Source organism: Chiloscyllium punctatum, chromosome 2 (genome assembly GCF_047496795.1).
Source record: "Chiloscyllium punctatum isolate Juve2018m chromosome 2, sChiPun1.3, whole genome shotgun sequence".
NCBI classification, from domain to species: domain Eukaryota; kingdom Metazoa; phylum Chordata; class Chondrichthyes; order Orectolobiformes; family Hemiscylliidae; genus Chiloscyllium; species Chiloscyllium punctatum.
In genome coordinates, this window is record NC_092740.1 from 47,448,096 (window position 1) to 47,475,566 (window position 27,471).

At 42.5% G+C, this 27,471-nt stretch overlaps 1 protein-coding gene across 2 annotated transcripts in view; it reads right to left on the reverse strand.

Moving 5' to 3' along the window:
* The window catches only part of marveld2b (MARVEL domain containing 2b), a 43,672-nt gene extending 19,410 nt beyond the window's left edge, over positions 1-24,262 (reverse strand). The window contains exons 1-3 of one of the 2 annotated variants that reach the window (XM_072582078.1): positions 24,100-24,262; positions 10,798-12,021; positions 9,137-9,172 (exon numbers count right to left, since the gene is read on the reverse strand). In XM_072582078.1, the coding sequence (XP_072438179.1) occupies positions 9,137-9,172; positions 10,798-12,006 (1,245 nt within the window). In that variant the 5' untranslated portion in view covers positions 12,007-12,021; positions 24,100-24,262. The remainder of the gene's footprint in view (positions 1-9,136; positions 9,173-10,797; positions 12,022-24,099) is intronic. The other variant, XM_072582086.1, reaches the window with a different exon arrangement.
* Between the last annotated feature and the right edge of the window lie 3,209 nt (positions 24,263-27,471).

Sequence of the window (27,471 nt, forward strand, 5' to 3'; positions counted from 1 at the left end):
CCGGAGCAAACCCACGCAGACACTGGGAGAACGTGCAAACTCCACCCGGAATTGAACCCGGGTCTCTGGCGCTGTGAGGCAGCAGTGCTAACCACTGTGCCACCGTGCCGCCCACAGTTGGAGGGTTCTCAAACACCCAGCTCAAAATGTTCTTCCTCGCACAATAAGAATGTTAAATAACTTTTTCTCAGATATGTCTAAGGAAGATAAATCAGGCAAGCCCAACGGGAGATATGCCGGGTCTACCTTAACTTCTGTGCCCAAGACTCCCTCTATTACCCCTGCCACAGCACTCTAGTACCTACCAAGCTTGAGGCATGACCACAAACAATGAGTGAGGGTACCTATGCTTATTTTGCACTTGGGGCACATTGGAGGTGCTCCCTTTTTGAATTTCTGGGGTCAAGTGAACGCTATGAAGAATCTTCAACTGCATGGCGTGTGCTCTGTTAGAGATCGAGATCTTTTGCAAATTCTCCCAAATGTCTTGCCAAATTGGAGGGGATCTTGACTCCCAAATCTTGCTTCTAGATCTCAGTCACCAATATCGCTCAAGGCACTGCACTCCTGTAGGTGCTAGAGGGCGAGAGTGCTTGCAGCATGAAGCATTCTCTTCTCTGAATCAGAGATATAGGGATTGGTCAAAAGCCTTTTTTTGGATAAAATCCCTCACCTAAAAGAAACAAAAAGATCTCTGCTAGGCAATCCATACTTGGACTGATTTGGTAGAAGGATATCCTGACCACCCCCTCAAAACAGGTCTCCCAAACAGGAGACTCCCCTAGTTACCAGTTTGAATCCAGGATCCATCATCCCTGGCCTGAATCCCAGCATACCAACTACAGGGGTGAGATTAGAGTAGATTCCCTAGAGTGTGGAAACACGCCCTTCGGCCCAACAAGTCCACACCGTCCCTCCGAATGAGAAACCCACTTCCCTATATTTACCCCGAATAATCCACCTAACACTACGGGCAATTTAGCATGGCCAATTCACCTAACCTGCACATCTTTGGACTGTGGGAGGAAACCAGAGCACCCGGAGGAAACCCATGCAGACACGGGGAGAATGTGCAAACTCCACACAGACAGTTGCCCGAATTGAACCTGGGTCTCTAGCGCTGTGAGGCAGCAGTGCTAACTGCTGAGCCACCGTGCCACCCCTAAAGAAGAGGTTTGACCATATTAATAGTGATTGGATTCCCACAGTATGCCATAACCGCCCTAATCTTATCCATAAGCAACAGACTAGTAAGGGCGCACTTTGCCTGGAAGACCTTGATACCCAACCATATGGACCTTGGGTCCTCCAGCCCAGTTGCTCACGAAGGACACAGGGAGCTTAGTTGGTATTGCTTAATATCTGGAAACTCTAGTCCATCTTCCTCCGCTACATCGATGACTGTATCGGCGCTGCCTCATGCTCCCACGAGGAGGTTGAACAGTTCATCCACTTTACCAACACTTTCCACCCCGACTTCAAATTCACCCGGACCGTTTCAGACTCCTCGCTCCCCTTCCTAGACCTTTCCATTTCTATCTTGGATGACCGAATCGACACGGACATTTACCATAAACCGATCGACTCCCACAGCTACCTAGACTACACCTCCTCCCACCCTGCCCCCTGTAAAAACGCCATCCCATATTCCCAATTCCTTCGTCTCCGCCGCATCTGCTCCCAGGAGGACCAGTTCCAAAACTGTACCACCCAGATGTCCTCCTTCTTCAAGAACCGCAATTTCCCCCCAGAAGTCGTCAACGAGGCCCTCCACCGCATCTCTTCCACTTCTCGCTCCTCCGCCCTTGAGCCCTGCCCCTCCAACCACCACCAGGACAGAACCCCACTGGTCCTCACCTGTCACCCCACGAACCTCCATGTCCAGCGTATCATCCTCCGCCATTTCCGCCACCTCCAAACGGACCCCACCACCAGGGATATATTTCCCTCCCCTCCCCTATCAACGTTCCGAAAAAACCACTCCCTCCGTGACTCCCTCATCAGGTCCACAGCCCCCACCAACCCAACCTCCACTCCCGGCACCTTCCCCTGCAACCGCAAGAAATGCAAAACTTGCGCCCACACCTCCCCCCTTACTTCCCTCCAAGGCCCCAAGGGATCCTTCTATATCTGCCACAAATTCACCTGCACCTCCACACACATCATCTATTGCATCCGCTGCACCCGATGTGGCCTCCTCTATATTGGGGAGACAGGCCGCCTACTCGCGGAACGTTTCAGAGAACACCTCTGGGACACCCTGTCCAATCAACCCAACCAACCCGTAGCCCAACACTTCAACTCCCCCTCCCACTCCACCAAGGACACGCAGGCCCTTGGACTCCTCCATCGCCAGACCATGGCAACACGATGGTTGGAGGACGAGGGCCTCATCTTCCGCCTGGGAGCCCTCCAACCACAAGGGATAAACTCAGATTTCTCCAGTTTCCTCATTTCCCCTCCCCCCACCTTGTCTCAGTCAAATCCCTCGAACTCAGCACCGCCTTCCTAACCTGCAATCTTCTTCCTGACCTCTCTGCCCCCACCCCACTCCGGCCTATCACCCTCACCTTGACCTCCCTCCACCTATCACATTCCCAACGCCCCTCCCCCAAGTCCCTCCTCCCTACCTTTTATCTTAGCCTGCTGCACACACTTTCCTCATTCCTGAGGAAGGGCTTATGCCCGAAACGTCAATTCTCCTGTTCCTTGGATGTTGCCTGACCTGCTGCGCTTTGCCAGCAACACATTTTAAACTCTACTCCCACCAACCTTAGTGTAACTGCAACTTGGCAAGCTTAACAAGGGGTTGCCTGCGACGCCAGATAAAAGTAGTAAGCCAGTCAGTCTCCACAACATTTGCCTAGGAAATATCAGAAGGAGCATTCACATGGGATATAACAGACGAGGAAGGACATTCATTTTGTTTAGCGCTATTCGATCTAACCAGGAAATTAGAAGGGCCTCCCATCTTTGAAGGTCTCTAATCTGGGAGAAAGTGAGGACTGTAGATGCTGGAGATCAGAGCTGAAAAATGTGTTGCTGGAAAAGCGCAGCAAGTCAGGCAGCATCCAAGGAGCAGGAGAATCGACGTTTCGGGCATAAGCCCTTCTTCAGGTCAACAAAATGAGCAAAATTAGCCTTAAATAGCTGATCAAAAGGTGGGAGTAACAAAAATACTTAAGGAAAGAAAACCCCCAGTGATCGTTTAAAAGGGGAAATTTAACTCACCTTCGATATCAGATATTGCCGTAAGACCCTCCATGGGCATAGCCTCTGACTTTGCAAAATTGATCTAATATCCCAAAAAGGAGCCAAATAAATTAATGCTTTGTATTAAGTGGGGTCCAAAAACAGCCAGGTTTGATACAAGGAGGAGATGTCATCTGCATATAACGTAAACTTACATGCACTTCTGGGGCAGCTATGTTAGGATCCTTATGGATAGACCCTGCCAGCAGCTCAATCACAAAATGTAAACAGTGGCAAGAGGGGACAACCTTGCCGACTGCCCTACCAATACTGAAATTACTAGATCTTACACCATTGGACGAGAACCGCAGCTAGAGAGTCACTATATCGGACCTCCACCCATCTGACAAAGACCTCACCTAGACCAAACCGCTCCAGGGTATAACAGATATGGCCACTCCACCCGATTGAAGGCCTTCTCTGCGTCTAAAGAGATCACCAAACCCTGAACCCATCATTGCTAACACACTTGGACCATATTCAGTCGTAATCTAATATTATTAGAGGACCTACAGCCCTTTATAAAACCAGTCTGATCCTCCTTAACAACACAAGGCAACACCTTCTCGAATCTCAATGCAAGTATCTTAGATAAAATTTTAAAAGCCTGAATTTAACAATGAGATAGACCTATATGAAGCACAGGCTTCCAGGGTCTTCTCTTTCTTGAGGGAGAGAGAGAGATGTTAGCCTCTCCGTGACGGCGGGAGGCAGTCATGACAGTACAAATTTGTAAGTGTCCAGCATCAGCCCTGACAGGATATTTATACATTCTTTGTAGCATTCACTCAGAAGACCATCAGGGCCGGGCACCTTCCCACTTTGGAAGTGTCTTACTGCCTCCTGTATCTCTTGCACTGTCAAGTGGGCATTAAGAAGAGACAACTGTCCTGAGGTCACACTTGGAAGATCCGGGTTCTTAAAAAAAAAGACTCCATCTTATCCCATCTATCCTTGCAGCATTCTGACTGATATAGTTCAGAGTAAAAATTCCGAAATGCCGCATTGATCTCTTTAGAGTCACATGTAAGAATCTCACTGCCTTCTGACTGATGTAATGGATTGGAGGGCGCTCTTTTTCCTGGCCAGATATATCAGGTATTTGCCTGGGCTACTGCCATGCTCAAACAGCCTTTTGTTTCACTGTCGGAGTGAGCATGGAGTTCAAAGCAACCTGGAGAGCTGTGACTTGCTACAATTTATTGTCACAGATAGTCTATCAAAATATGCTGTATCGGCTGTCTTCAACTGTGCCCCAATCAGACAGTGCTGCTTTCCCTTCTGTTGCTTCCAGCTGGGCAAATAAGAAATAACTAACCCCCTAGCGCAGGCTTTAGCAGTCTCTGAGTAGAGATGGGTTACTAGCCATACCCGAATTGATCGCTAAGAATGCTTTAAACTCATTTGAGAAGTACTCAACAAACTTACTATTCTTGAGATTAAAAGGATTCATTTGCCAGTGCCGGGAACCTGTTCCGTTGCCCTTAACCTCAACCTCCAAAAACACTGCCACACTGTTTGAAAATGGCTAGGTTTCCAATTTTACAAGACATCACCGAATCCAGAAAAACTGAAGCAACTAAAAAAAAGGTCAATCCTGGTAAGATACTTGTGCAGATTAGAGAAAAAAGGGAAGTCACTACCCATAGAATGGAGACATCTCCAAACATTCACCAGCCCAAATTCCATGCATAAATCAACCAGTTGCTTGGATTGCAGAGAGATATTTGGGGGACCTTTGGGCATTCTATCCACTGTGGGATCCATGAGGAATTAAAATCTCCCCCTATGATAATGTGTCGCGCTTCAGAGACCATCAACTTAGAAACTTCATCAGTCAAGAATTTGAGGGGATGTGCCAGGGGACAGTAAACGTTTAGGATGCCATACTCTTCATGTATTAAAGTGTGGGCAGCACGGTGGCACAGTAGTTTGAGTTGTTACAGCCCAAGGTACCCATATTTTCAAAATCATACATTGTTAATTAGAATTATTTTTAAAATGAACACTCAAAAACCCATGATTTCTCAGCAGCTAGTTAACTAAACTGAGCAATACAGAGACTGGAGTGGTTGAGGGTTCAATTCTGATTTAGGCAAAGTTAGTTTGAATAGAACTTCAGGAATAATTTCACCATTAAGGTGGTCATTCAGCTGATTACATACTTGAATTTTTGAAAAAGCCGTCAAATTAGTTCCACTGCCTTCCTATATCACTTGGACAGGATTTTTTCTCCTTTCCAAATATTAATCTAATTCCTCCTGAATGTTACTGTCCTAGTAAGGGGCAGGGGTATTGCATTCCAATTCAGACCTCTGCCAAACAAAAAAAAAACTCAGTTCTTCTTGCTCATTTACCACAATCTTGTCCTTTGGCTACCAACCCTGTCAGTAGTTAGCACTGTCACTTTAAATTTGACAATGACTTTTGAACACCTCTATCTGGTTATTCGAGTGAGCTGTGTAAACATAATACATCTGTTCCTTTAATTCCTGTTGTCCTCACATACCTGTATGAACTGACATTTTACAAGCAGTTATTGGATAACAACTCGGAGTAGTCAACTAAACATACCCTGCACAGTTGATGTTGAAACTAATATTGGAGAACTGATAATTTCTCTTAAGGTATATCAACCAGGAATTAAAATAAAAATCTTGCTAATTTGTATGGACCTACACCAAATTATTCCATTTGTTTGCCAAAAAACCATTTTTACAAGATTGAAAGTAGCTGACTCAGTAAGTTTCTTCTTGCCCTCAGATTAATACCTTGAGCTTGGTCAGTAGTCACACCCTCCTGTCCTGACTATAAACAAGGCAGATAGATAGATCCAGCAGGTTGTGCTGCAGGAGCCTCAGCCTTGAGCATATTTAAAAGGTTTGAGATTTTTGATCCCTGTGTGGATGAGAGCAAGGACTGTAGGGAGGATATGTAAGTTGATCAGAGCACCATGGTACAAGGAGCTATTCAAGAGAGGAGAGAAATGTAATTGTAATTGACAATAATATAATCAGAGGAATAGACACTTTCTCTTCCTCTTGCTCTGCACCTAATTTTCTCCATTCTGTTCTATTATGCTGATGTAATTATGTAGGGTTTGATTTGTCCACTTAGCATGCAAAACAATACTTTTCACTGTATCTCAGTAAATATGACAGCAATAAATCAAATCAACTGTGTTGTGGCAAGGATCAAAAGGCCCAAAAGCTGTGTTGCCTGCTGGTGCCCAGATTCAGGATATCTCATCTGGGTGGCAGAGGAACTTGGAGCAGGAAAGGAAGATGCAGTTACTGTGATCCAATTATATAAGTACCAATCATTTAGGTAGAAATAGGAAAAGGGATCTGCTGAGGGAATATGAGCAGACCAAAAAAAAAGTAATCACCTGCAGACACATGGCTCTAAAGACTGGCGTGGGAGAAACAGGTCTGAATTCATGGAACACTGACCTTAGTACTGGGGAAAGGAGGAGTTGCTCCAATGGGAGAAACTCCACCTGAATCATGCTGGGACCAGAGTCCAGATGAACCACAAAATTTGGGCTGTGGACAGTGGGTTATGAGGTTGCCTGGTTAGTAAATAAAATTAAAATTAAAATCAATTATGTCCAGGCTTCCAAGCAGTAGTCAGGATATGAGGCAGAAAATAAAATCAGGTTATCTTATAAAAGGAATGTAAGAAAGGCACTATTAGAATGATCAAGGGAAACTTCAATATGTAGGTGGATTGGGAAAACCAGGCTGACATTGATCCCAAGAAAAAGGAATACATGGAATGTCTATGAGATGTTTTTTTGGAGCAGCTTGTGGCAGAGCCCACGAGGGAACAGGCAATTCTGAATTTGGCAATGAATAATGAGGGTACTTGATTTCGGAGCTGAAGATAAGGGAAACCCGAAGGGGCAGCGACCATAATAATGATAGAAGTTACCCTGCAGTTAGAGGGGAAGAAGTTTGAATCAGGTGCAACAGCATTACAATTGGGTAAAGCTAACTACAAAGATCTTGATTAGGAGCTGGTCGCAGTTGATTGGAAGGGAAACCCAGCAGGGACAATGGTAAAGCAGCAATGGCAGGAGTTTCTGGAGGTAATTCAGGAGGCACATTAGAAATTCAGGGCAAGAAAGAAGCAGCAGACTAGGGAGAGGACAAGTCAGCCATGGTTAACAAGGCAAGTCAGAGACAGCATAAAAGAAAAAGCATACAATGTGGTGAAGATTAGTGGAAAGACTTTAAAAGCTGGTGGTAGTATACTGAACTTCAAGAGAGTCAGAGGTGCAGAGGTTAGTGTACTGGCCATCACCAAGGAGAATATGTTGGGGAAGCTGAAAGGTCTGAAGGTGGATAAATGAAGACTGGGTAGATTATACCAGAGTTCCGATGGAAATAGCTGAGGAGATTGGTAGTGATTGTCCAGAAATCATTGGAGCAAAGGAGGGTCCCAGAGGACAGAAAAATGGCTCCTGCAATGTCAGGGGGAGAAAGAGGCAGAAGGTAAGTCAATTAACCTGACCCCTGCATTGGTTGGATTTTAGGGTCCATTAAGGATGAGATTGCTGAGTAGTTGGAAGTGCATGGTAAAATAAGACTGAGAACGGTCTTGTCAGGTGGAGATCATACCTAACAAATCTGTTAGAAATCTTTAAGGAGATAACAAGCTGGACCAAGAAGAGCTAGTCAACATGATCTATTTGGATTTCCAGAAGTCTTTTGACAAGGTACTGGACAGCACACTGCTAAGATAGATAACAGTCTATCGTGTTAGGGGCAAGGAATTGGCATGGATAAAGGACTGGCTGACTGGCAGAATGCAGAGAGTGGGGATAAAGGGTTTTTTTCTTTCAGTATGGCAGTCTCATGGAGTCTTGTAGAGGTCAGTGATGGAACCATACTATTCACATTATGCACAAACAATCTGGACGAAGGAACCGAAGACATTGTTGCAATACTTGCAGATGACACAAAGATAGGGTGGTAGAACAGGGTTCTCAAAGTTAACGTGCAGGTTCAGCCGACAGTTAGGAAGGCAAATGCAATGTTAGCATTTATTTCAAGAGGGCTAGGATACAAGAGCAGAGATGTGCTGCTGTTTTGTATAAGGGTCTGATCAGACTGAATTTAGAATATTGACAGCAGTTTTGGGCTGCATATCTAAGGAAAGATTAAAGGGAGTTGGCATTAAAAAGGGGCCCAAAGAAGGTTTACAAAAATGATGCCAGGGATGAAGAGCTTGTCATATGAGGAGTGGTTGAGTAGTGGGTCTGGAATCAATGGAGTTTAGAAGGATGGGGGTTGGCTGGGGCGTCGGGGGCAAACTCATTGAAACTTGGAATACTCAAAGGCCTGTTTAGAGTTGATGTGGAGAAGATGCTTCTATTAGTAGGAGACAGGCACCAGACAGCATAGCCTCAGAGTGAAGGGACGATATTTTATGACTGAAATGACAAAAGAATTTCTTCAGCCAGAGGGTGGTGAATCTGTGGTACTCATGGCCTCCACAGTTTTCTGAGGCAAAGTAATTTAATGTAGTTTAGACAAAGATAGATAGGCTCTTGGATGAGAGGATCAAAGGTCACAGGGAGAAGGCAGGAGTGTGGGTTTAGGAAACTTATCAACCATGATTGAATGATAGAGCAGATTCAGTGGGCCAAATTGACTAATTCTGCTTCTTTAATCGGATGGTCTTATGGATTCAAAAAACTTTGCTGTAATTTAATTCCATTAAATTGTCTGTGATAATAATATTTGTGCTACCTTAATGGCTACAGTAAATAATTTCCTCATGGAACACAGCAAGCAAATTGGTGCAGGTGAATAACCCTCTAAAAGAATTCAAATTAGGAAACAGTGTGGAATTATTGACTATAGACTTGCATTCTTACCGGTTCCATTGATGTACCAGCCTCTGTACTTCTCATCTAGGAAAGATATACAATTGAAAAATGTCAGAAGTATTTTTTTTCAAATCAAAAACGCAAACACTGGATACATTGAATTCAACCTATAACATAGGACTCCTTGAGAATTTCGTCAAATTAACAAAATGTATTGGCCTAGCAATCATTAAGTTTTTTTGTTAGGCGTTGATCAATACAGGAGGTTGCAGCTTTTATCACTTATTCACTTTTTAAAAAAACTCTGAACTGGTCAGCAGGCCTTAATCCTCTAGTTTACCTAGCCCTTTCATATCTTTCTCTCTCTGGGCTCCTTCTCCACCTATCTACACACATCTCCCTTTTGCAACTACCTCCTCCTTCTCAACCTAATCTTAAGCATAAAAACTGCTTTTCCTAGCTAACAGTTCCAAAAAGGAGTCAATGGACTTGAAATGTTAACTCTGCTTTCTTCCCACAGATTCTGCCAGACCTGCTGTGTTTTGTTAGCAATTTCCATTTTGATTCACATCAACATTTCTTGATGGGCACAAGTTTTTAAAATCTAGTTATCAACACTGATTTGCTTAAACAATGATGCAGAATATTTAAGATACAAAAATGACTGCAAACCACAAATCAGAAACCTGAAATAAACCTTAATAAAAGCCAATTTGGGAACAGTTATTAACTTGTCCCATTTTATCCAATCATCCAGGCGGCATGGTGGCTCAGTGGTTAGCACTGTAGCCTCTCAGCACCAGGGTCCCAGGTTTGATCCCAGCCTTGGGCGACTGTCTGTGTAGAGTTTGCACATTCTCCCCATGTCTGCGTGGGTTTCCTCCGGGTGCTCCAGTTTCCTCCCACAGTCCAAAGATGTGCAAGGCAGGTGAATTGGCCATGCTACATTGCCCATAATGTTAGGTGCATTAGTCAGAGGGAAGTGGGTCTGGGTGGTCACTCTTTGGAGGGTTGGTGTGGACTGGTTGGACTGAAGGGCCTGTTTCCACACTGTAGGGAATCTAATCTAATCTCAGTGGTATATTACATTTTGACTCCATATATATATATATTGTTCATTCTGACATATCAGAATTAAAATCTTAAAGAATGGAAAACGAACTATCATGCGCCGACTTCTGAGGCCTGCTCCCTTTAGGTTCCACAAAATGAATTCTCTCCTGTTTAACCAAGTTAGACTTTTTAGTCACAATTTTCTAACTGGTGTACAAGTTGTGTTAACTGTGTGTCAGAGTGCAGAAAAAGTAAATAGTCAAATTGTGATCACCAAATTAGTATTAACAAAGTTCAATGACAACACTGATTGGGTTAGAATATTTTCCATGGTGGCCAGCAAGAGCTCAGTCAACATACAAACTAAAACATTCAGGTTTCATCCACGAAAACCCCTTTCAAGTCTCTGTTAAGCCAAGATGACATTTGTGCCTCTAGTTGAGCAGTAAATAATCAAAGATTCAAGAACTATTTTCATTTTACACAACAACAATACGTGAGATTTGTTGGGTGTAATTAAACACATGCTAAACAAAAACAGTTGGATAGTCAAAGCAAGTTTGATAAAAATATTACTTCCACTTAAGCAGGGCAGAGGGGGAGATGGGATGGAGAAAGGGAATGGGTTTCCATTTATTCTGTTCAAAACAAATTACCTCATATTCTGCATATTCTTTTTGTTTCCTCTTTGCCTCATGCCTCCAAAGCTTCAGACACACAATTGAACTGATGAGATAAAGAAACATCGTAGCAAACAGGAAGATGACAGCAGCAATTTGTCCTCCTTCTACACGGCAAAATGTAGAATTCATTGGAGTGTTGAAGAGAGGATAATAACAAAGCCCGCCACGATTCATGTCATTTAAATATACTATAGCAGCAGCCAGGAAGAGAATAAACAGGACAATGTTAATGGCAAACTCAGTCAATGGCCACCAGTTGGAATCAAGTAAGATTGTCCGGTAGTACATGGACATGCCCAGTACAAGTAAAATAATAGTGACAACCCATGCTAAGCCTGCAACAACAATGACAAAAGGAGTTTTAGGTCCATCATAATAGTATCCTCCTTGCAGACTGTTAGCAACATGACTATATGGCCGTGAGTAACCAAACATATTGTACCATTCGTTGTCCTTATGTATGTAAGCACAAACACAGGCAAATACGGCAGCTCCAGATAATAACTGAACTACACCCAAGATCCTCAGTAAACCAGCCCATGACTTCATGTAGGAGTATTTCATGTGGTACACCTGCACCTTCTCACTGTAGCTCTGCACAGTGCGGGTATGACGATCCAACGAATCGTAGGGATCGCGAGGCAACATGGCTTCAGTTTCCTTCCGAGAGTTGTAGCTCCCTCCAGAGCCTCCATATGGATCCCTGTAAGAACTAGCTGATCTCTGTTCATCGATTCTGGATTGTTCTTTAGAAGAAGGAGTGGGGGATGCAGGTGGTGAACACTCCACTCCCTCACTAATGTAATTGGTTGGAGGTGCCGTATTCCACTGGTTTTCATCATTTTTATTTTTGAATAAGTTTTTTACAGAATCTGGAATGAAACGTCTCACTGGTTTCAATTCAAGAGAAGTCACTGGGTCATCACTTCCAGCTAAATAAAATTCAGGACCTACAGGTGGCTGCAGAGGCAGAGGTGGAGGCGGCAGTGGGTCTGCACTATCTGCTAAATTACAGTCTTGTATAGGTTTAGAACCTGATACAGGGAGAAAATTCTCCTGTTGAGACAGATGTGAATCCTGCCCTTCTCGAGGAACCTCATCATATTGAGACACTCTTTCTCGATTCCTATGAGTGTTGTTAGAAACTCTTGATCTTTGACCTGAAGATGCTCCCGAGGACATTGGTAGTGCTTCCCCCTGTGAGGTGAAAAATAGGGAAGTTATCTGTCCAATTTTCTTTTCTCACTATGAATAAAAACCAAATCATAAATACTTACTTTTCAAGGAGGTAATAAATTTTGATAATTTATAGTCAACCCAAAATAACAGACATGATTTGGAGATGCCGGTGTTGGACTGGGATGTATAAAGTTAAAAATCACAACACCAGGTTATAGTCCAACAGGTTTAATTAGGAGCACACTTGCTTTCAGAGCGACGCTACTTCATCAGGTGATAGTGGAGGGCTCAATCCCAATCCTGTGTTAGGATTGAGCCCTCCATTATCACCTGATGAAGGAGCGTCGCTCCGAAAGCCAGTGTGCTCCCAATTAAACCTGTTGGACTATAACCTGGTGTTGTGTGATTTTTAACAAAATAACAGAAGCAGCTTTGAAAAGTTGGAAGTATTTTTCAGATTCATGCTTAGAGCAAAATCAAAAGCCTCTGCTGTCTGACGTGCTACAAACTATCACCTTCGTGTACCATTGCAGCAAATTTTTCATATACTTTTATGAATGAGCAAGATGAGCAGTGTGTACTGAAATAAAGCATATTTTAGACACAGGAAGCAGAGTCTCTGGGGGAAAGAAAAAGTTAAAAATTATTTCTGCTCCTCAGGGACTATCAAACTCTAGCTTTTAAAATTGTCATCCCCTTCAAGTTGAGCCATGAACAACCTTTGAACAAAGAAGCAAGTCTGCTGACTAATTAAAAGTCTTCAGAACAACAGTCAGGTTCTCTTTGGTCTACACAAGCAAGACTTTGACTCTGCAGTGCACTGAGAAGCTCAATTCCTTTCACTTGAACTTTCATTATAAGGCCATAAATGGCAAAACAACATAGCAGATACCACAGTACTCATCCAAACTGGCAAAGGAACCTCCATGATTTTGAAACCACTTAACAGTGATCTTTAGTGTGGGGAGGAGAGTTTCATTGGGCATCTTCAAGTGCCCTTAAAAAGGTAGTGAGCTATAGTTTGTGTATGTAGATACCCTCAATACCATGAAGGGGGAAAGAGAGGAGAGTGTGTATAGTTGCCAGGATATTAATCCAGCGATACAGAACAAAAAGTCAAGAGGAGGATTGGCTTAGAAAAGAACTTTCAGTTGGTGGCACTCATGTATCTGCTACTCTTGTCCTCCTAGATGGTAGAGGCGATGGACTTTGAAGGTTCTAAGAATCCTTTATGAATTTCTGCAGTACATCTTGGAGATTGTACACAATGCTGCTACTGAATGTCAGTGGTGGAGGGAGTGAATCCAGTTGCCAAACAAATAGGCTGTTTGGAACTGAATGCTATCAGAAAAGGCTGTTGGAGGGAAATACGGAGGGACAGGATTTATATGTATTTGAAAAGGCAAGGACTGATTGGGGATATTTGACATGGCTTTGCATGTTGGTAATCATCTCACTAACTTGATTGAGTTTTATGAAGGAGTAACGAAGAGGATTGGCGAAGGCAGAATGGTGGATGATCTATATGGACTACAGTAATGCATTCAACAAGGTTCCTCATGGTAGCTGGGTTAGCAAGGTTAGATCACATGGAATACAAGGAGAACTAGCTATTTGGATACAGAACTGGTCTCGAAGGTAGAAGAAAGAATGTAGTTGTGGAGGGTTGCTTTTCTTCCTGGAGGCCTGTAAACAGTGGTTCGCCACAACGATCGGTGCTGGATCCGCTGCTTTTTGCCTTTAATTTAATGTGATTTGATGTGGACATGAGAAAGTGCATAAGGTATGGGCATGTAGGGAAAGAGTTAAATTTTGAGTTTTGTGAAACCAAGGTTCAGCTAAGCATGATTCAGATCAGTTAAGAACTTTGCAGTAAACAATGAGGTACTGGAGCAAGGGTAGTGGGTTAATAAGGTGAAAAAGCATTCATTATGTAAAGTCAGTTAACAAGATGAAAAGCAATTATTATGTGAAGCCAGTTATTCACTGAATAACACCAAATGGCATAATCTCTACTATTGGCACTCGCTGATTGTAACAGTCACCCAATCAATATGTATGTTACCTTATCTGGATGCTCCTCCCAGTATGTGATTATACAATTCATTAAAGAAACTGCTGTTCAATAGAAGACTGAGAACTCATGTCCCTGAGCATATGGGTGATCATTCTCTCTCCCTCCAGGACACGAAATAAAGATGAAGGAGCTAAGACTATACTGTGTTTGAGCGTTTGCTTCGACCAAGGTGGGAACGGATGACAATATTGGCACAATTGGCAGGATCCAAACAAATAGTTATGGTTGGACAATGTTAGCGATTGCCCAGAATATCAGTGTCTTGATACAGATAGGCCCACAAGGTATGATTTTAAACCTTGGTCCTTCTTGATATTCTTGTGTGACAGAGACTGTCCCCTCGCTAGATCGCGCTCTATCTGACGGATTCCTTGAATGGTAATTAGTTCAGTCGAGAGACAGTTTCACAAGCATGTTGACAAACAGGGGTTCAAGTCCTGTGTATAATTGAGGTTCAAGCCCCTCTGGGGAATACAGTGAGAAAGGGGTTAAAGTCCACTAGTGGTGAAATGTGAGGCTCTGCGAGTGTTTGTTCGTGGCTTGGACCGCGATGCTGTGCGCTCCATTTAAAAGGCTTTCTCTTATTATTAGTGTAGTTTCATCGAGAGGATGCAAAAAAAAACATGAAGTGCTGAAATTGGGCTTGTACTAATACTTGGGTCAGAAAAGGCAGCTTCAACATAAATTGTGCGATACTGACTGTATTTGATATTTAAACATTTTGGTTTGTTAAAATGCTGGTTCAGAAAGCCCTTTTGTGTGGCTGTTTTGCCTTGTTTGAATCAGAATCTCAATTCGACGTGTTTTGGGGGTTATGTAATAGGGCAGAATTTGTCTTTACATTAATATTGTACAATATTATGTTCTTTTTAAAAATGACCAAACTTGTAACCTTAAAACAAATTGATTTAGTGCCTTAAGCCCCTGATTTGTTCGAAATTCTACACTGCCTGTTTAAAAAAAACATGCTTTAGCCAGATGAGAGTATTGCCGTGTTTTTAATGCAGAGTTTTCACAAAGAGCGCATTTTGAGTTCGATGTTTTGCTAAGATTTTCTAGAGATTATTAGAACTTGAAACTGAGCTGTTTAAATTCTTTCAATTATTGTTCAGACTTCATTGGCCTCCTTCATATTGCAAATTCAAAGAATGTTGATTGCTATCAAAGTTGCCACTGTAATTCCGAATGTTTTATTTGGGAAATTTCATTTGGAGAACATTTAAAAATATTCAGCATATATGTTTCCCACGAATATTTGAGATTTAAACCTGAACTGAAACTGCCTCTTCAATTGCTGAAGCACAGGAAACATGGTTGTTTTCTTGCTATTCCAGCCTTTTGAGATACTTTCCCTGACAGCTTGCATATTAGCCAAGTATCAATTTGCGAAAGGAAAATAGTCTTTGAATATCCTGAATGGGGTATCTGAGGGTTTGAGTTTAGGACCATTGATTGTTGTTTATAATCAGCTGAATTGTTTAGGCAGTTCAATTTAAAAGTTTATGCATTGTATAAAACTTGATGTCATAAGTGTTTTTGACAATTGCAACATTTAACAAGCATTTGGATGAGTATATGAATAGGAAAGGTTTGGAGGGATATGGGGCAGGTGCTGGCAGGTAGGACTAGATTGGGTTGGGATATCTGGTAGGCATGGACGGGTTGGACCGAAGGGTCTGTTTCCATGCTGTACATCTTTATGACTCTGAGTCTAAGTAGCGAACAGAGTAATAGACTTCAAGAATTCAAAGAAGATTGAAATGGCAGACACAACTTAGTGTAGTTAAACGTGTGATTGTCTTCACACTGGGAACCACCTTAGCAAAGGAGGAATGAGAGAGGAAATGCAAAGATACTTTCCAGCTGCTAACGTCTTCTCTAGAGTTTCTCCATTCATAGGTAAAGCACATCTTTGGACCACCACCCACCGCTCCATGACCTGATCCAATCAGATCCCCAGTCATGAGCACAAAAAGTGAAGATGATAACAACAGCGAAGAAGAGGTCGGTACACTTTTTGTCAGTGGCCTTCCTATGGACATTAAAGCATGTGAGCTTTACCTTGTCTTTCAATCATTTAAGGGATATGAAGGTTCACTGATCAATGTAACATCACAAAAGCCAGTTTGCTTTGTTACATTTAAACAGCAGAGTGGGAGCAGAAGCAAAGAATGCTGCGTTCACCTCACCTGCTGCTGTACTGCACACTCAAATGCGTGAGTATCCTCCATCTGAACCATCTCTAGAAGGATGGAAGTGTGGTTAGTTTTGTGAAATATTTAACTGCCCTTATCCAAGAATTCAGATTTCTCCATGGAGTGGTGTGGTGTGGAAGGACAGACTGAATTTTGTTTTCAGGTTGGACTTTACTGAAGGAGATTTTGGAGGACTGGCTTGTTTCCATTCAGCTTGGAAGGATTGCGGTGGTCACTAAGGACTGTAGATTAAAAGAACTTTACTGGTGAATTTTTTCCCACATAGTAAATAGAGTTTGAAGAATCCTAGAAACGGACTAGTAATTCTTGTTGTGATAATCATTGTATGCTGTGTCAATAACTTGCTTAAACACTGGCTGTCGAAGTCTTATGAAAGTTAGCAGTGCCAACTTGGTGGTTTATCATGAAATGATAAAGAGGGAATGAGTGTATACAAGGTATGAACAGGTAGGGAAAGAGTTAAGGTCTGAGATTTGTGAAACAAAGGTTCAGCTAAGCACAAAGCAGATCAGATAAGAACTTTGAATAAGCAATGACCTACTGGAGACAAGAGTAGTGGGTTAACAAGATGAAAAAGCATTCCGTATGTAAAGTCAGTTAACAAGACGAAAATCATTCATTATGTGAAACCGGTTATTCATTGTATAAAGCCAGATGGCTTAATCTTTACTATTGACACTCACTGATTGTAACGGTCACCCAATCAATATGTATGTTGCCTTGTCTAGATGCTCCACCTTGTAAGTGACTCGATAATTCACTAAGAATCTGCTGTTCAAGAAGACCGAAAACTCATGTCCCTGTGCACAAGGACAATCGTTCTCTCTCCCTCCAGGGCCCAGAATAAAGATGAAGGAGGTAAAACTATACTGTGTCTGAGCGTTTTGCTTCAACTGAACGGGAACGTGGTATAGCTAGTAGGTTTGCAGATGACACCAAAATTGGAGGTGTAGTGATCAGCAAAGAAGGTTAACTCAGAATACAATGGGATCTTGATCAGATGGGCCAAGGAGTGGCAGACAGTTTAATTTAGTTTAAATACGAGATGCTGCAATCAGACTTCTACACTTCACGGTAATGTACTGAGAAGTGTGGCTGAATTAAGAGACTTTGGGAATGCAGGTTCATAAATCCTTGAAATTGGAGCCAGAGGTCGATAGGATAGTGAAGGAGGCATTTGATATTTCTTGCTCAGTGCTTCGCCTTTATTGAGGTAGAGGTCATATTGAGTGTACCAGACATTGGTTAGGCCACTTTTGGAATGTTGTGTACAACTCTGGTCTCTCTCCTATAGGAAGGGTGCTGTGAAACTTGAAAGGGTTCAGAAAAGATTTACAAGGATGTTGCCAGGTTGGAAGGGTTTGAGTTAGGGAGAGGCTGAATAGGCTGGGGCTATTTTCCCTGGAGTGTCAGAGGCTGAGGGATAACCTTATAGGTGGTTTTTAAAATTGTGAAGAGCATGGATATGGTAAAAGGCAAGAATAGTTTCCGTGGGGTGGGGGTGGAGGGGTCCAAAACTAGAGGACGTAAGTTTAAGGAGAGAGGGGAAAAGTGTTAAAAAGGGGCCTAACAGCAATTTTTGCACACAGAGGTTGATGCGTAAATGGAATGAGTTATCAGAAGTAGTGGTGGAGGCTGGGACGGCTACAACATTTAAAAGGCATCTGGATGGGCATATGAATAGGAAGGGTTTAGAGGGACATGCCAAGTACTGGCAAATGGGATTAGATTTACCAATGACAAGTTGGACTGTAGGGTCTTTTTCTGTGCTGTACATCTCTATCCAAGAAATTGCACAGCATTCCATTAAACTGCTCACTTGCACCTTGCAGATGTTTACAGACTTTTGGGGAGTCAGAAGTCAAGTCTCTCACTACAGGATTCTTACTTTCTGACCTGCTATCACAGCCAGAGTATTGATAACGGTTTGTTGAGTTCAGTTTCTCTTCAAGGAAAAGCCTGTAATGTTAATAGCAAGATGATTCATTGTCACCGAGTGTCAAAGGGCTTTGGTTAAATTTTCTCTCTTGTTGGAAACAAACACTATTTGGCCTAGTATGGTGCAAATATTACTTGCCACTTGTCATCCTAAACCTGAGTATTGTTTGGGTCTTGCTGCATTTCGACACTGATTGCATTACCTGAGAAGTCACAATGATGCTGAACTTGAAGAGTGAGAATCCCCACTTCTGATTTTGTGATGAGATAAAACCACTGGTGCAGCAGCTGAGGATTGTTGACCCTAGGATATGCTGTTTGACCCAATGTCATTGCCCCTACCTCTGAGTCAGGAGGACCAAGTTCAAGTACCACCTGCTCCAGAGGTGTGTTATAATGGCTGAACAGGTTGATGACCTGGAGTTTAGATGCCTAATCTGCAACCATGACCACAACTACGTCCTTTATTGCTTCCTTCATGTATGACTCCAATCAGAAGAGAGTTCTGTTCCTTGCCTTCTCTCTATTGCAAGACTGACTTACAATTCAAACCCAAACTCAGCTTGACTTTATATCCTAATATGACATGGGATGCAATCAGTAATAATAACTATGGGTAATTTTAACTTTCATATTGATTGGGTCAATCAAATTGGAAAGGGTAGCTATGACAACAAACTTAGGGTGAATCAGGGATAGTTTCCTAGAGCAAAATGTCATACAGCCAACCACAGAACAGGCTATCTTCGAACTGGTAACTGGTAAAGTTTTACATTTATTAAATGACCTCACAATAAAAGATAACCAGGAAGTAGGATCACAGCATTGTGCTATTCAATTCGAGTGTGAGAAACCTAGGTTTGAAACATCCATTTTTAAGTTAAACAATGGGAACGCAAGAGTTAGCTAACAACTGGACTGGGTAAACAGATTAACAGGAAAGACAGTTTGCAAGAAACAACAGATATTTAAGGAGGTGATCTATGATACTCAATGAAAATACATCCCTGTAAGGTGGAACGATTCTAAGACAGGGATGAATCAGCCATGGCAAACCAAGGAAATTCAGGAGAGTACAAGTTGAAAGAAATGGAAAACAGGGAAACGAAAGTCAATGGCAGCCCTGAAGACTGGGATAAAATGGGAATTTAGCAAAGGAGAATGAAATAGATAGTTTTTCTGTTATTTTTAAATTACGAGAGGAAACTGAAGAGGAATATTAAAAACTGATAGTAAGAGCTTCTTTAAAATATTTAAAATGGAAGACAGCAGTCAAAGTGAGCAAAGGCCCCTCAGAAAATAAATCTGGGGAGATAGTTACATGGAACAAGGAAATGGAAGAGAAGCTAAACAGCTTTTTTTGAATCAGTCTTTATGGAGGAGATACTTTGAACATCCTATTAATACTAAAGTATAAGTACCATCAGTAGAAAAGTACTATTATTCAAGCCCTTAGGATTTGCATCCTCAGATCCTAAAAGTAGCAGCTATACTGATATTAGATGCATTTGTTCTAATTTTCCAAAAACCCTTGGATTCAGGAACAGTACAACAGATTTGAAAAACTGCCAATATGACAGCCTTCTTCAAAAAGGAAGGCAAAAAGCAGGTAACTATAAAGGCGATTACCTAACATGTACTGTTGTAAAAATGTTGGAATCAATTAAGGATGCACATTTGGAAAATCATAATCTAATCAATCACCATGAATTCATGAAAGGAAAATCAAGTTTGACTAATTTATTAGGAGTTTGTTGAGGAAGTCTAAACCAGAGAGGAGAGGGGAACCTGTGGACATGTTGAATTTGGACTTCCAGAAAGCAAGGTACCTTACCGGAGTTAAGTCATAAACTATGAATACAGATTGTTTTAGGTAACATATTGGTGTCAATAGAAAATCAGCTAACAGGTAGGAAACCCACTGGGAAATTAAGTTTTTTGTTTAAGGTTAGTGACACGTAACCAGTGGGTTTTCACAGGGATCAGTGCTGGGATACCAACTGCTTACAATATATATTCATGCCTTGGAGAAAGAAAGCAAATGTACTGAAGCCAAATAGAGTAAAAGACAAGTTAAAAGAGGGAAATTAATTGGTTAAGTAAATGGGCAAAAAGTTGGCAAGTGGAACATAATATGGGAAAATGTGATTTTTTTCAATTTGGAAGGGAGAACAAAGTATTATTTAAATGGAGAACAACTACAACACAAAGGGACTTGGTGACACTTGGGCATGACACACAAAGTTGCACACAGATAATAAGGAAGGCTAAATTAATATTGGCCCCTATTTCAAGGGGGTTGGAGTCTAAGAATAGGGAGCAATACTAGTCTACCTTCGAGAGGAAGGCTATTGTGAAACTTGAAAGAGTTCAGAAAAGATTTCTGAGGATGTTGCCATGATTGGAGGGGTTGAGCATTAGAGAGAGGCTGAATAGGCTGGGACGGTATTCCTTAGAGCATCAGAGGCTGAGGGGTGACCTGACAGTGCTTTATAACATCATGAGAGGCATAGATAAAGTAGGTAGGGCAGGTCTTTTTACTTGGGTGGGGTTGGGGGGGCATGGGGAGAAGAGTGGTGGAAAGAGGGAGATTCCAGAATTAAACAGCATAGGTTTAGGGTGAGAGGGGCAAGATATAAAAGGGACCCAAGGGATGCACGTACGGAATGAGCTGCCAGAGGAAGTGGAGGAGGCTGGTATAATTGCAGCATTTAAAAGGCATCTGGATTGGTATATGAATAGGAAGGGTTTGAGGGATATGGGCCATGTGCTGGCAAGTGGGACTTGAGAAGGTTAGGATATCTGGTTGAAATGGACAGGTTGGACCAAAGGGTCTGTTTCTCTAGGACTAAATCAGATATATAAAGGTGCTGCTGAGATGAAACCTGGAGTACTGTTAGACATTTTAGTCCCCTTATTTAAGCAAAGCTATAATTTTATGGAGGCAGTTCAAAGAAGGTTCACAGCATGATCCCAACAGATTGTCTTATGAGCAAAGACTAAACAGGCTAGAACTCTATTCACAAGATTTGTGAACAATAAGAGGTGATCTTATTTTAATGAATAGGATTCTTAATAGACTTGACAGAATTAATACTGGGAGGATGTCCCCCCCATGGGAGTGTGTCTAGGACCTGAGGGTACTGTCACAGACTAAAGAAATATCAACTTAAGACAGATGAGGAGGTATTTCCTCTCAGAGGGTTTTCTCACTTTGCTACAGAGAGCTGAAGGGGCAGAGTCCCTCAGAAAGAGATTCTTGATCAGGAGCAGCATCAAGAGTCACAGGGAGAACATAGGAAAGTGAATGTTAAGAATGTTGGATCAGCCAGGATCCTAACGAATGGCAGAGCAGATTCCAGGGCTGAACAATCTACGTCTGTTACGAAAGGTCTTATCTCAACCCACCTGCTGCTGAAACACTCACCAAAGCATCTGTAACATGCAGGCTTGACCAGCTGTGTATTGTACACAATGAAGTTCAACTGATCCAAAAGACTGCCAACCGTATCCTTTATCAAGTTCTGCTCACTCATCTTTGCAGACTTAGTGTGACTCTGTCTCCAACCCTCTAAGTTAGAAATTCTCATCATACTTAAATTACATGCTCTCCCCATGTCATAACCATCACTAACTCTGCAGCACAACCCCCAAACTACAGAACTCTTTTTCTAAGTCTGACCCACTGGGAATCGCCCTCACTGCAACTCTACATTGGCGACTGCATCTGCAAAAGGATTAGAGCTGATCAAGCCTGTGAAACACCGAGGAAGGGTTAAAGATCCTACAAATATGCTCAAAAAATTAAAATAATCAAGGACCTTATAAAAATACAATTTGCATTAAAAGAATCTACTTCGTGTCAATCCAGAATGAAACCCTGTCTATCAGTTTACTATTTCTTGCCCAAAGTCCTGAACAATCACTATTTCTGAAAGGGCCAACAATATATTAAGTGATCAGTTGCCACCCTCAAATGTGGACTACAAAGAGCTCCCAACAAGCACCAGTGGAATAACAGGAGCACATTACCCTTTAGAACCTTCTGGATTCAACAATCTCTTAACTTTTACTCCTTTCTTTTCCACCACAAGGGTTGCTTCTTTGCCAGTTATAACTCCTTTAAGATCGGTCTTTGGCTACTGCCCCCATATCTGACCAAGCAGTTCTCGATTGAGATCCCATTCAGGTCTGGGCAACCAAGAAAGGTGTGTTTGTAATAGGTTCATCCCAAGCAGCTTCTTGACGCAGCACTCTGTGCTCTACTGTCTGCTTCCCAGGATGCAGCAAGACAAACATCAACTGTACCTGGAGGACCACCAACTCAATGAAAGATGCCCTTTGGTTTACCCGAAGGTTGACCCCAACCAAGTGTTGCAGACTGCCACATTTCAAAGCCCTGGGCAACCTGCTGGAAGACATAGCTTGGGACAGCTGTTGCCAAGGCACAGTCACCGGTCTTTCTGCCAAAGGACAATGGAGGTATGTTCAGTTGTCAGACCCTCCCCGTGCCTTAACACGTATGCAAAAAGTCTTTGTACAAGAAATAAATAACATGGGTTTATTGTTCTATGTAACAACTACATAGTCACAACAGTTCAATTCTATGTACATAAATATTTTTATGAAAAGTATTTTTTTTAAATTAAAAGCACACTCGTAACAGTCAAAGAGATGTATTTTTAAATTTTAAGTCCTTCTAACATACAAAGGCAAGCACTAATCGTGGAAACATCCCTAGTCATCCAACTTATGGAACAAAATTGGAGTCTCTACTATTATTATCCATAACTGTAGAGGGGGTAATGCTGCCACACAAACACCCTCTGGTGTGGGTTGGTTGAATAGTTAGTTAGATGGATGTTATGCATCAGATTAGCACCTACAGAAAAGGAGTTCAAACCCCATTCTGGCTATGATTAAGGTTCTTCCCTCTTTCAGTGAAATCACAAGATGGGTTAGATGTGCCTTTTGGGGCAGAAAACTCAAGGAGGATCTCCTCTGGACTTATCCCCACATCATTGGCACTTACACCAATTAATTTCTCCAGATTTGAGTTGTGTTTCAACCTGTTTTTTTCTTTCCCCCCCCTTCTCCCAATTTATTCAACTTTGGCAAAAGGCTAACACCAACTGACCACCTCTCTCCCTTCACAATTACTGCTTGATCGAGTATTTTCAACATATTATTTTTACAGATTTCTAGCTTTTTACTTTTATTCATAGCCTACCTCAGCACCCATTTCCTTTCTGGTGGATCTGAATCCCACCCATCCCTTTACAAAATAAAGTGCATATACGGGTAGCTGCGCTGTTAATGAAAGTGACATATACACAGCCACCATATCTTATCGCAAATATATTCTGAAAGAGAGCTTTGCGAGAAATTTGTTGTTCGCGTACCAGGGAACATTGAGACGTTGTTGATAATAGTTTCTCACCAATGAAAAAGTTTTTAGATCGATCATTAGTTACAGAACTTAAAGCGATCGGCGCAAAACCTAAAACATAGACGAAGGAAAATAACCATCATCGCTGAACAACGGAGACAAACAGAGACTTCAACGGAGATTTCAAACCACTTCGCACTTTCTTTCATCCAAAGCTAGAAATGAATAAATAAAACTACAACCGGATCGAGTGTGTTGCCTGGCGTGGGGAAACCCAGCTCTATATAAAAGGCGCGGCTCAGTTCTCAGGGAGAAGCAACAACCCTCGCCACCCCCACCCCCACCCCCATCCCCATCCCCACCCCCATCCCCATCCCCATCCCCATCCCCATCCCCATCCCAGGCCCAGCCATCCATGATCACCCCACACTCTCCGGGGTCTGGGGACAAAAAAATAAAGAAAACACCGTCCTCACCCTCAGGAGTCGATGCAGGATAAAAGGCTGGAGGGTGAAAACAGACGAAGGTAGCCGCCAGGCGACACTCAGCACTCCTCACCTGCCGGCTCCAGTACAGCAGAAACTTCTCGCCTCCTCCCACCTTCCGCGGGAGAAATGGCGGAAATGCCAGGGTCCAGGTCACGTGACCCGTCCCGGTGACGTCACGTGGGCGCCGCTCCAGGTGTCCGCAGGTAGGAGCCCTGCCGCTGGGCGCATGCGCAGCGACCCCGCCGCCGCCACCCGCACCTGCGAGCGGACGGCCATGGTCCCGCCCCCTCCCCTGAGCGCGTGCAGGGTTCCCCATCCACGCTCGATGGGCCGCAGTCCTCCCAATGCAGCAGGATCTGTCTTTGGGAGTCTGTCCAATTCAGACAGGTTAAGGCGTGAGATTGCAGCATATCGCTGTTCCACCTCATAAATCCCCAAAATACACAAAAGTAAAAACTGTAATTGCGGACTCTAAACAGAAAATGCTGATCTGCCAGCAGCACTGGAAAGAGAGAGACACTTAGTCCTTCAGTTCGGTGATCTTTCATCAGAACTGGGGAAAAATTAAAAATATGAGTTGCAAAATACCTTCAAACCTAGAGTAAAGGTGTACAGATGACGTTAAATATACAAATTATTAACCATCTGAGGTAGGCTACAATATCACTGTGATCCCCATAGTCGTGTTTGTGTTCTGCTGAGAAGTTGAAGCCCATACAGATGACAACAAGAGGCAGCTTGTTGCTTTATTTATAATCATTGTTTAACATGACAGTAAGTTTGACCGAAGCTTGTATGAGGACCTCAAGAAGAGCAGAGAGATCTGGGAGTTTAGGTGCATTGTACCCTGAAGGTGGCTGCACAGGTGGATAGAGTGGTCAAGAAGGCGTGTGGTATGCTTGCCTTCATTGAATGGGATATTGAGTGTAAGAGCTGACAGGTCATGTTAAAATTGGCTCGGCAAAAATGAGTACTGCACATGCTGGAGATCAGAGTCAAGATTGGGTGGCAGGGTGGCACAGTGGTTAGCACGGCTGCCTCACAGCGCCAGAGACCTGGGTTCAATTCCCGACTCAGGCGACTGACTGTGTGGAGTTTGCACATTCTCCGTGTCTGCGTGGGTTTCCTCCAGGTGCTCCGGTTTCCTCCCACAGTCCAAAGATGTGCAAGCCAGGTGAATTGGCCATGCTAAATTGCCCGTAGTGTTAGGTAAAGGGTGTTAGGTAAAGGGGTAAGTGTAGGGGAATGGGTGGGTTGCGCTTCGTTGGGTCAGTGTGGACTTGTTGGGCTGAAGGGCCTGTTTCCACACTGTAAGTAATCTAATCTAAAAAAATTAGAATGGTGCTGGACAAGCACAACAGGTCCGGCAGCATCCGAGGAGCAGGAAAATCGACATTTCGGGCAAAAGGTCTTCTTGATGAATGGCTTCTGCCCAAAACATCGATTTTTCTGCTCCTCGGATGCTGCCTAATCTACTATGCTTTTCCAGCACCACTCTACTCACGTTAAAATTATACAAGACTTTGGTTCGGCCACATTTAGAATACTGTGCGCAGTTCTGGTCACCATATTACCAAAAGGATGTGGACGCTTTGGAGAGGTTGCAGAGAAGGTTTACTAGGATGTTGCCTTGTATGGAAGGTGCTAGCTATGAAAAGAGATGGAATAGGTTAGGATTGTTTTCATTAGAAAAAAGGAGATTGAGGGGGGACCTGATTGAGGTCCACAAAATCATGAAAGGTAAGGACAGGGTAGATAGAGATAAGCTTTTTCCCCAGAGTGAGGGGTTCAATAATGAGAGGTCAAGCTTTCAATGAGAGGAGAAAAGTTTAAGGAGGATACACGCGGAAAGTACTTTACACGGAGGGTGGTAGGTGCCAGGAATGTATTGCCAGCAGAGGTAGTAGAGGCAAGCATGATAGATTCATTTAAGGTGCATCTGGACCTTAAATGAGTAGGTGGGGAGCAGAGGGATAGAGATCCTTAGGAATTGGGCGATAGGTCTAGACAGTGGATTTGATTCGGCACAGGCTTGGAGGGCTGAAGGGCCTGTTCCTGGGCTGTCAATTTTCTTTGTTCTTTGATTTTTAAACCACATTAGAATGCTATAAATGTAGCAGCAACAATACAGATACTTTTAAAAAGATGGATGTGTTTTTCTCAGATGAATCTGAAGAAACATGGGTGAATTAAGTAACTACAAGAAATTGAGGCAAAAGCATCCTCATAAGATTTATCAAATTGAAATGAGGTGAAATAGTTGAAGAAATTACCTGAGGCAGAGGAAGGCATATTCAGAAATGTCAGCTGGTTCTCATCATCTCAGAATCCCTATCCTTTCCAAGATCCTTTGATTCAGTTGAAGAACAGAGATGGTGGTTGGTGAAGATGGAATTCTACAGTTCATATACATTCCATTGAAGATTAATATAACATCAGCAACTCATACAAAGATGTGCTGGGGTGAGCTTTTTGAATTCTCAATAGTATTCTCCTAGTTTATTGTGATTAGAACAAGAACTGACCTGCCTGGTGAACAACATACAGGACACTAAGCATGATCCAGGAGGAATTCGACTTAAAGTCAAGGTTCAGTGCAAGCTTGTCAGTCAACATGGCTGCTTTGCCAAGGTGGAGAAGTTGCTGGGTTAGAGTAACATGGAATATGGTCTAAATCAGGTTTACAATGTATTTATGTGAATGCTGCTGTGTTAATAGCTGATGATTTTACTGGACAAGTCAGATAACAGTCAGATTTGTTTTGCTTTTACTTAAGTGGTCTCTTGCTGAATAATAAGCATGCAATGTTGCAGATTTTGTTTTAATGATAAAACAGAAGATCTTAAAAAAAAACCAAACCATTTACTTATTATACAAGTTCAAAGATCTTTAAACACACAATAAAATGTAATTCCATTAGTTCTAAACACTTCTTTGTGAATTAAAAGAGAAAACAACAGCTTTTTTTATAGTCCCCAAAACACCAATCATACACTCAAACCAGAGTCCCTGTTAGGTTTAAGTAACTTATAATTTCAATTTTTAGATTAGAATATTAGATAGCATCTTCCTAGTGCTATCATGCACCTGAGTTTCAATGTATTCAGCTTTAAGTAACCTCTTCACGGCTTTATCCCAAAACTTCTGGTCATGGACTAACACTAACTCCTCATTCTAAGTTAGTGTAATTCACTGATATCCTTCCTTTCTCAGGAAAAAGAGATACAGATGACATCTTATTCCAATGACTCCACAGGAGGGCTCCACTCAGAGGAAAGACTGAAACCCAAGTCCCTTTAAACTATAAGTGTTTCTTTCAAGTTTTTTAAAAAATTCCAGGAGTTTCTAACAAATCTTGAG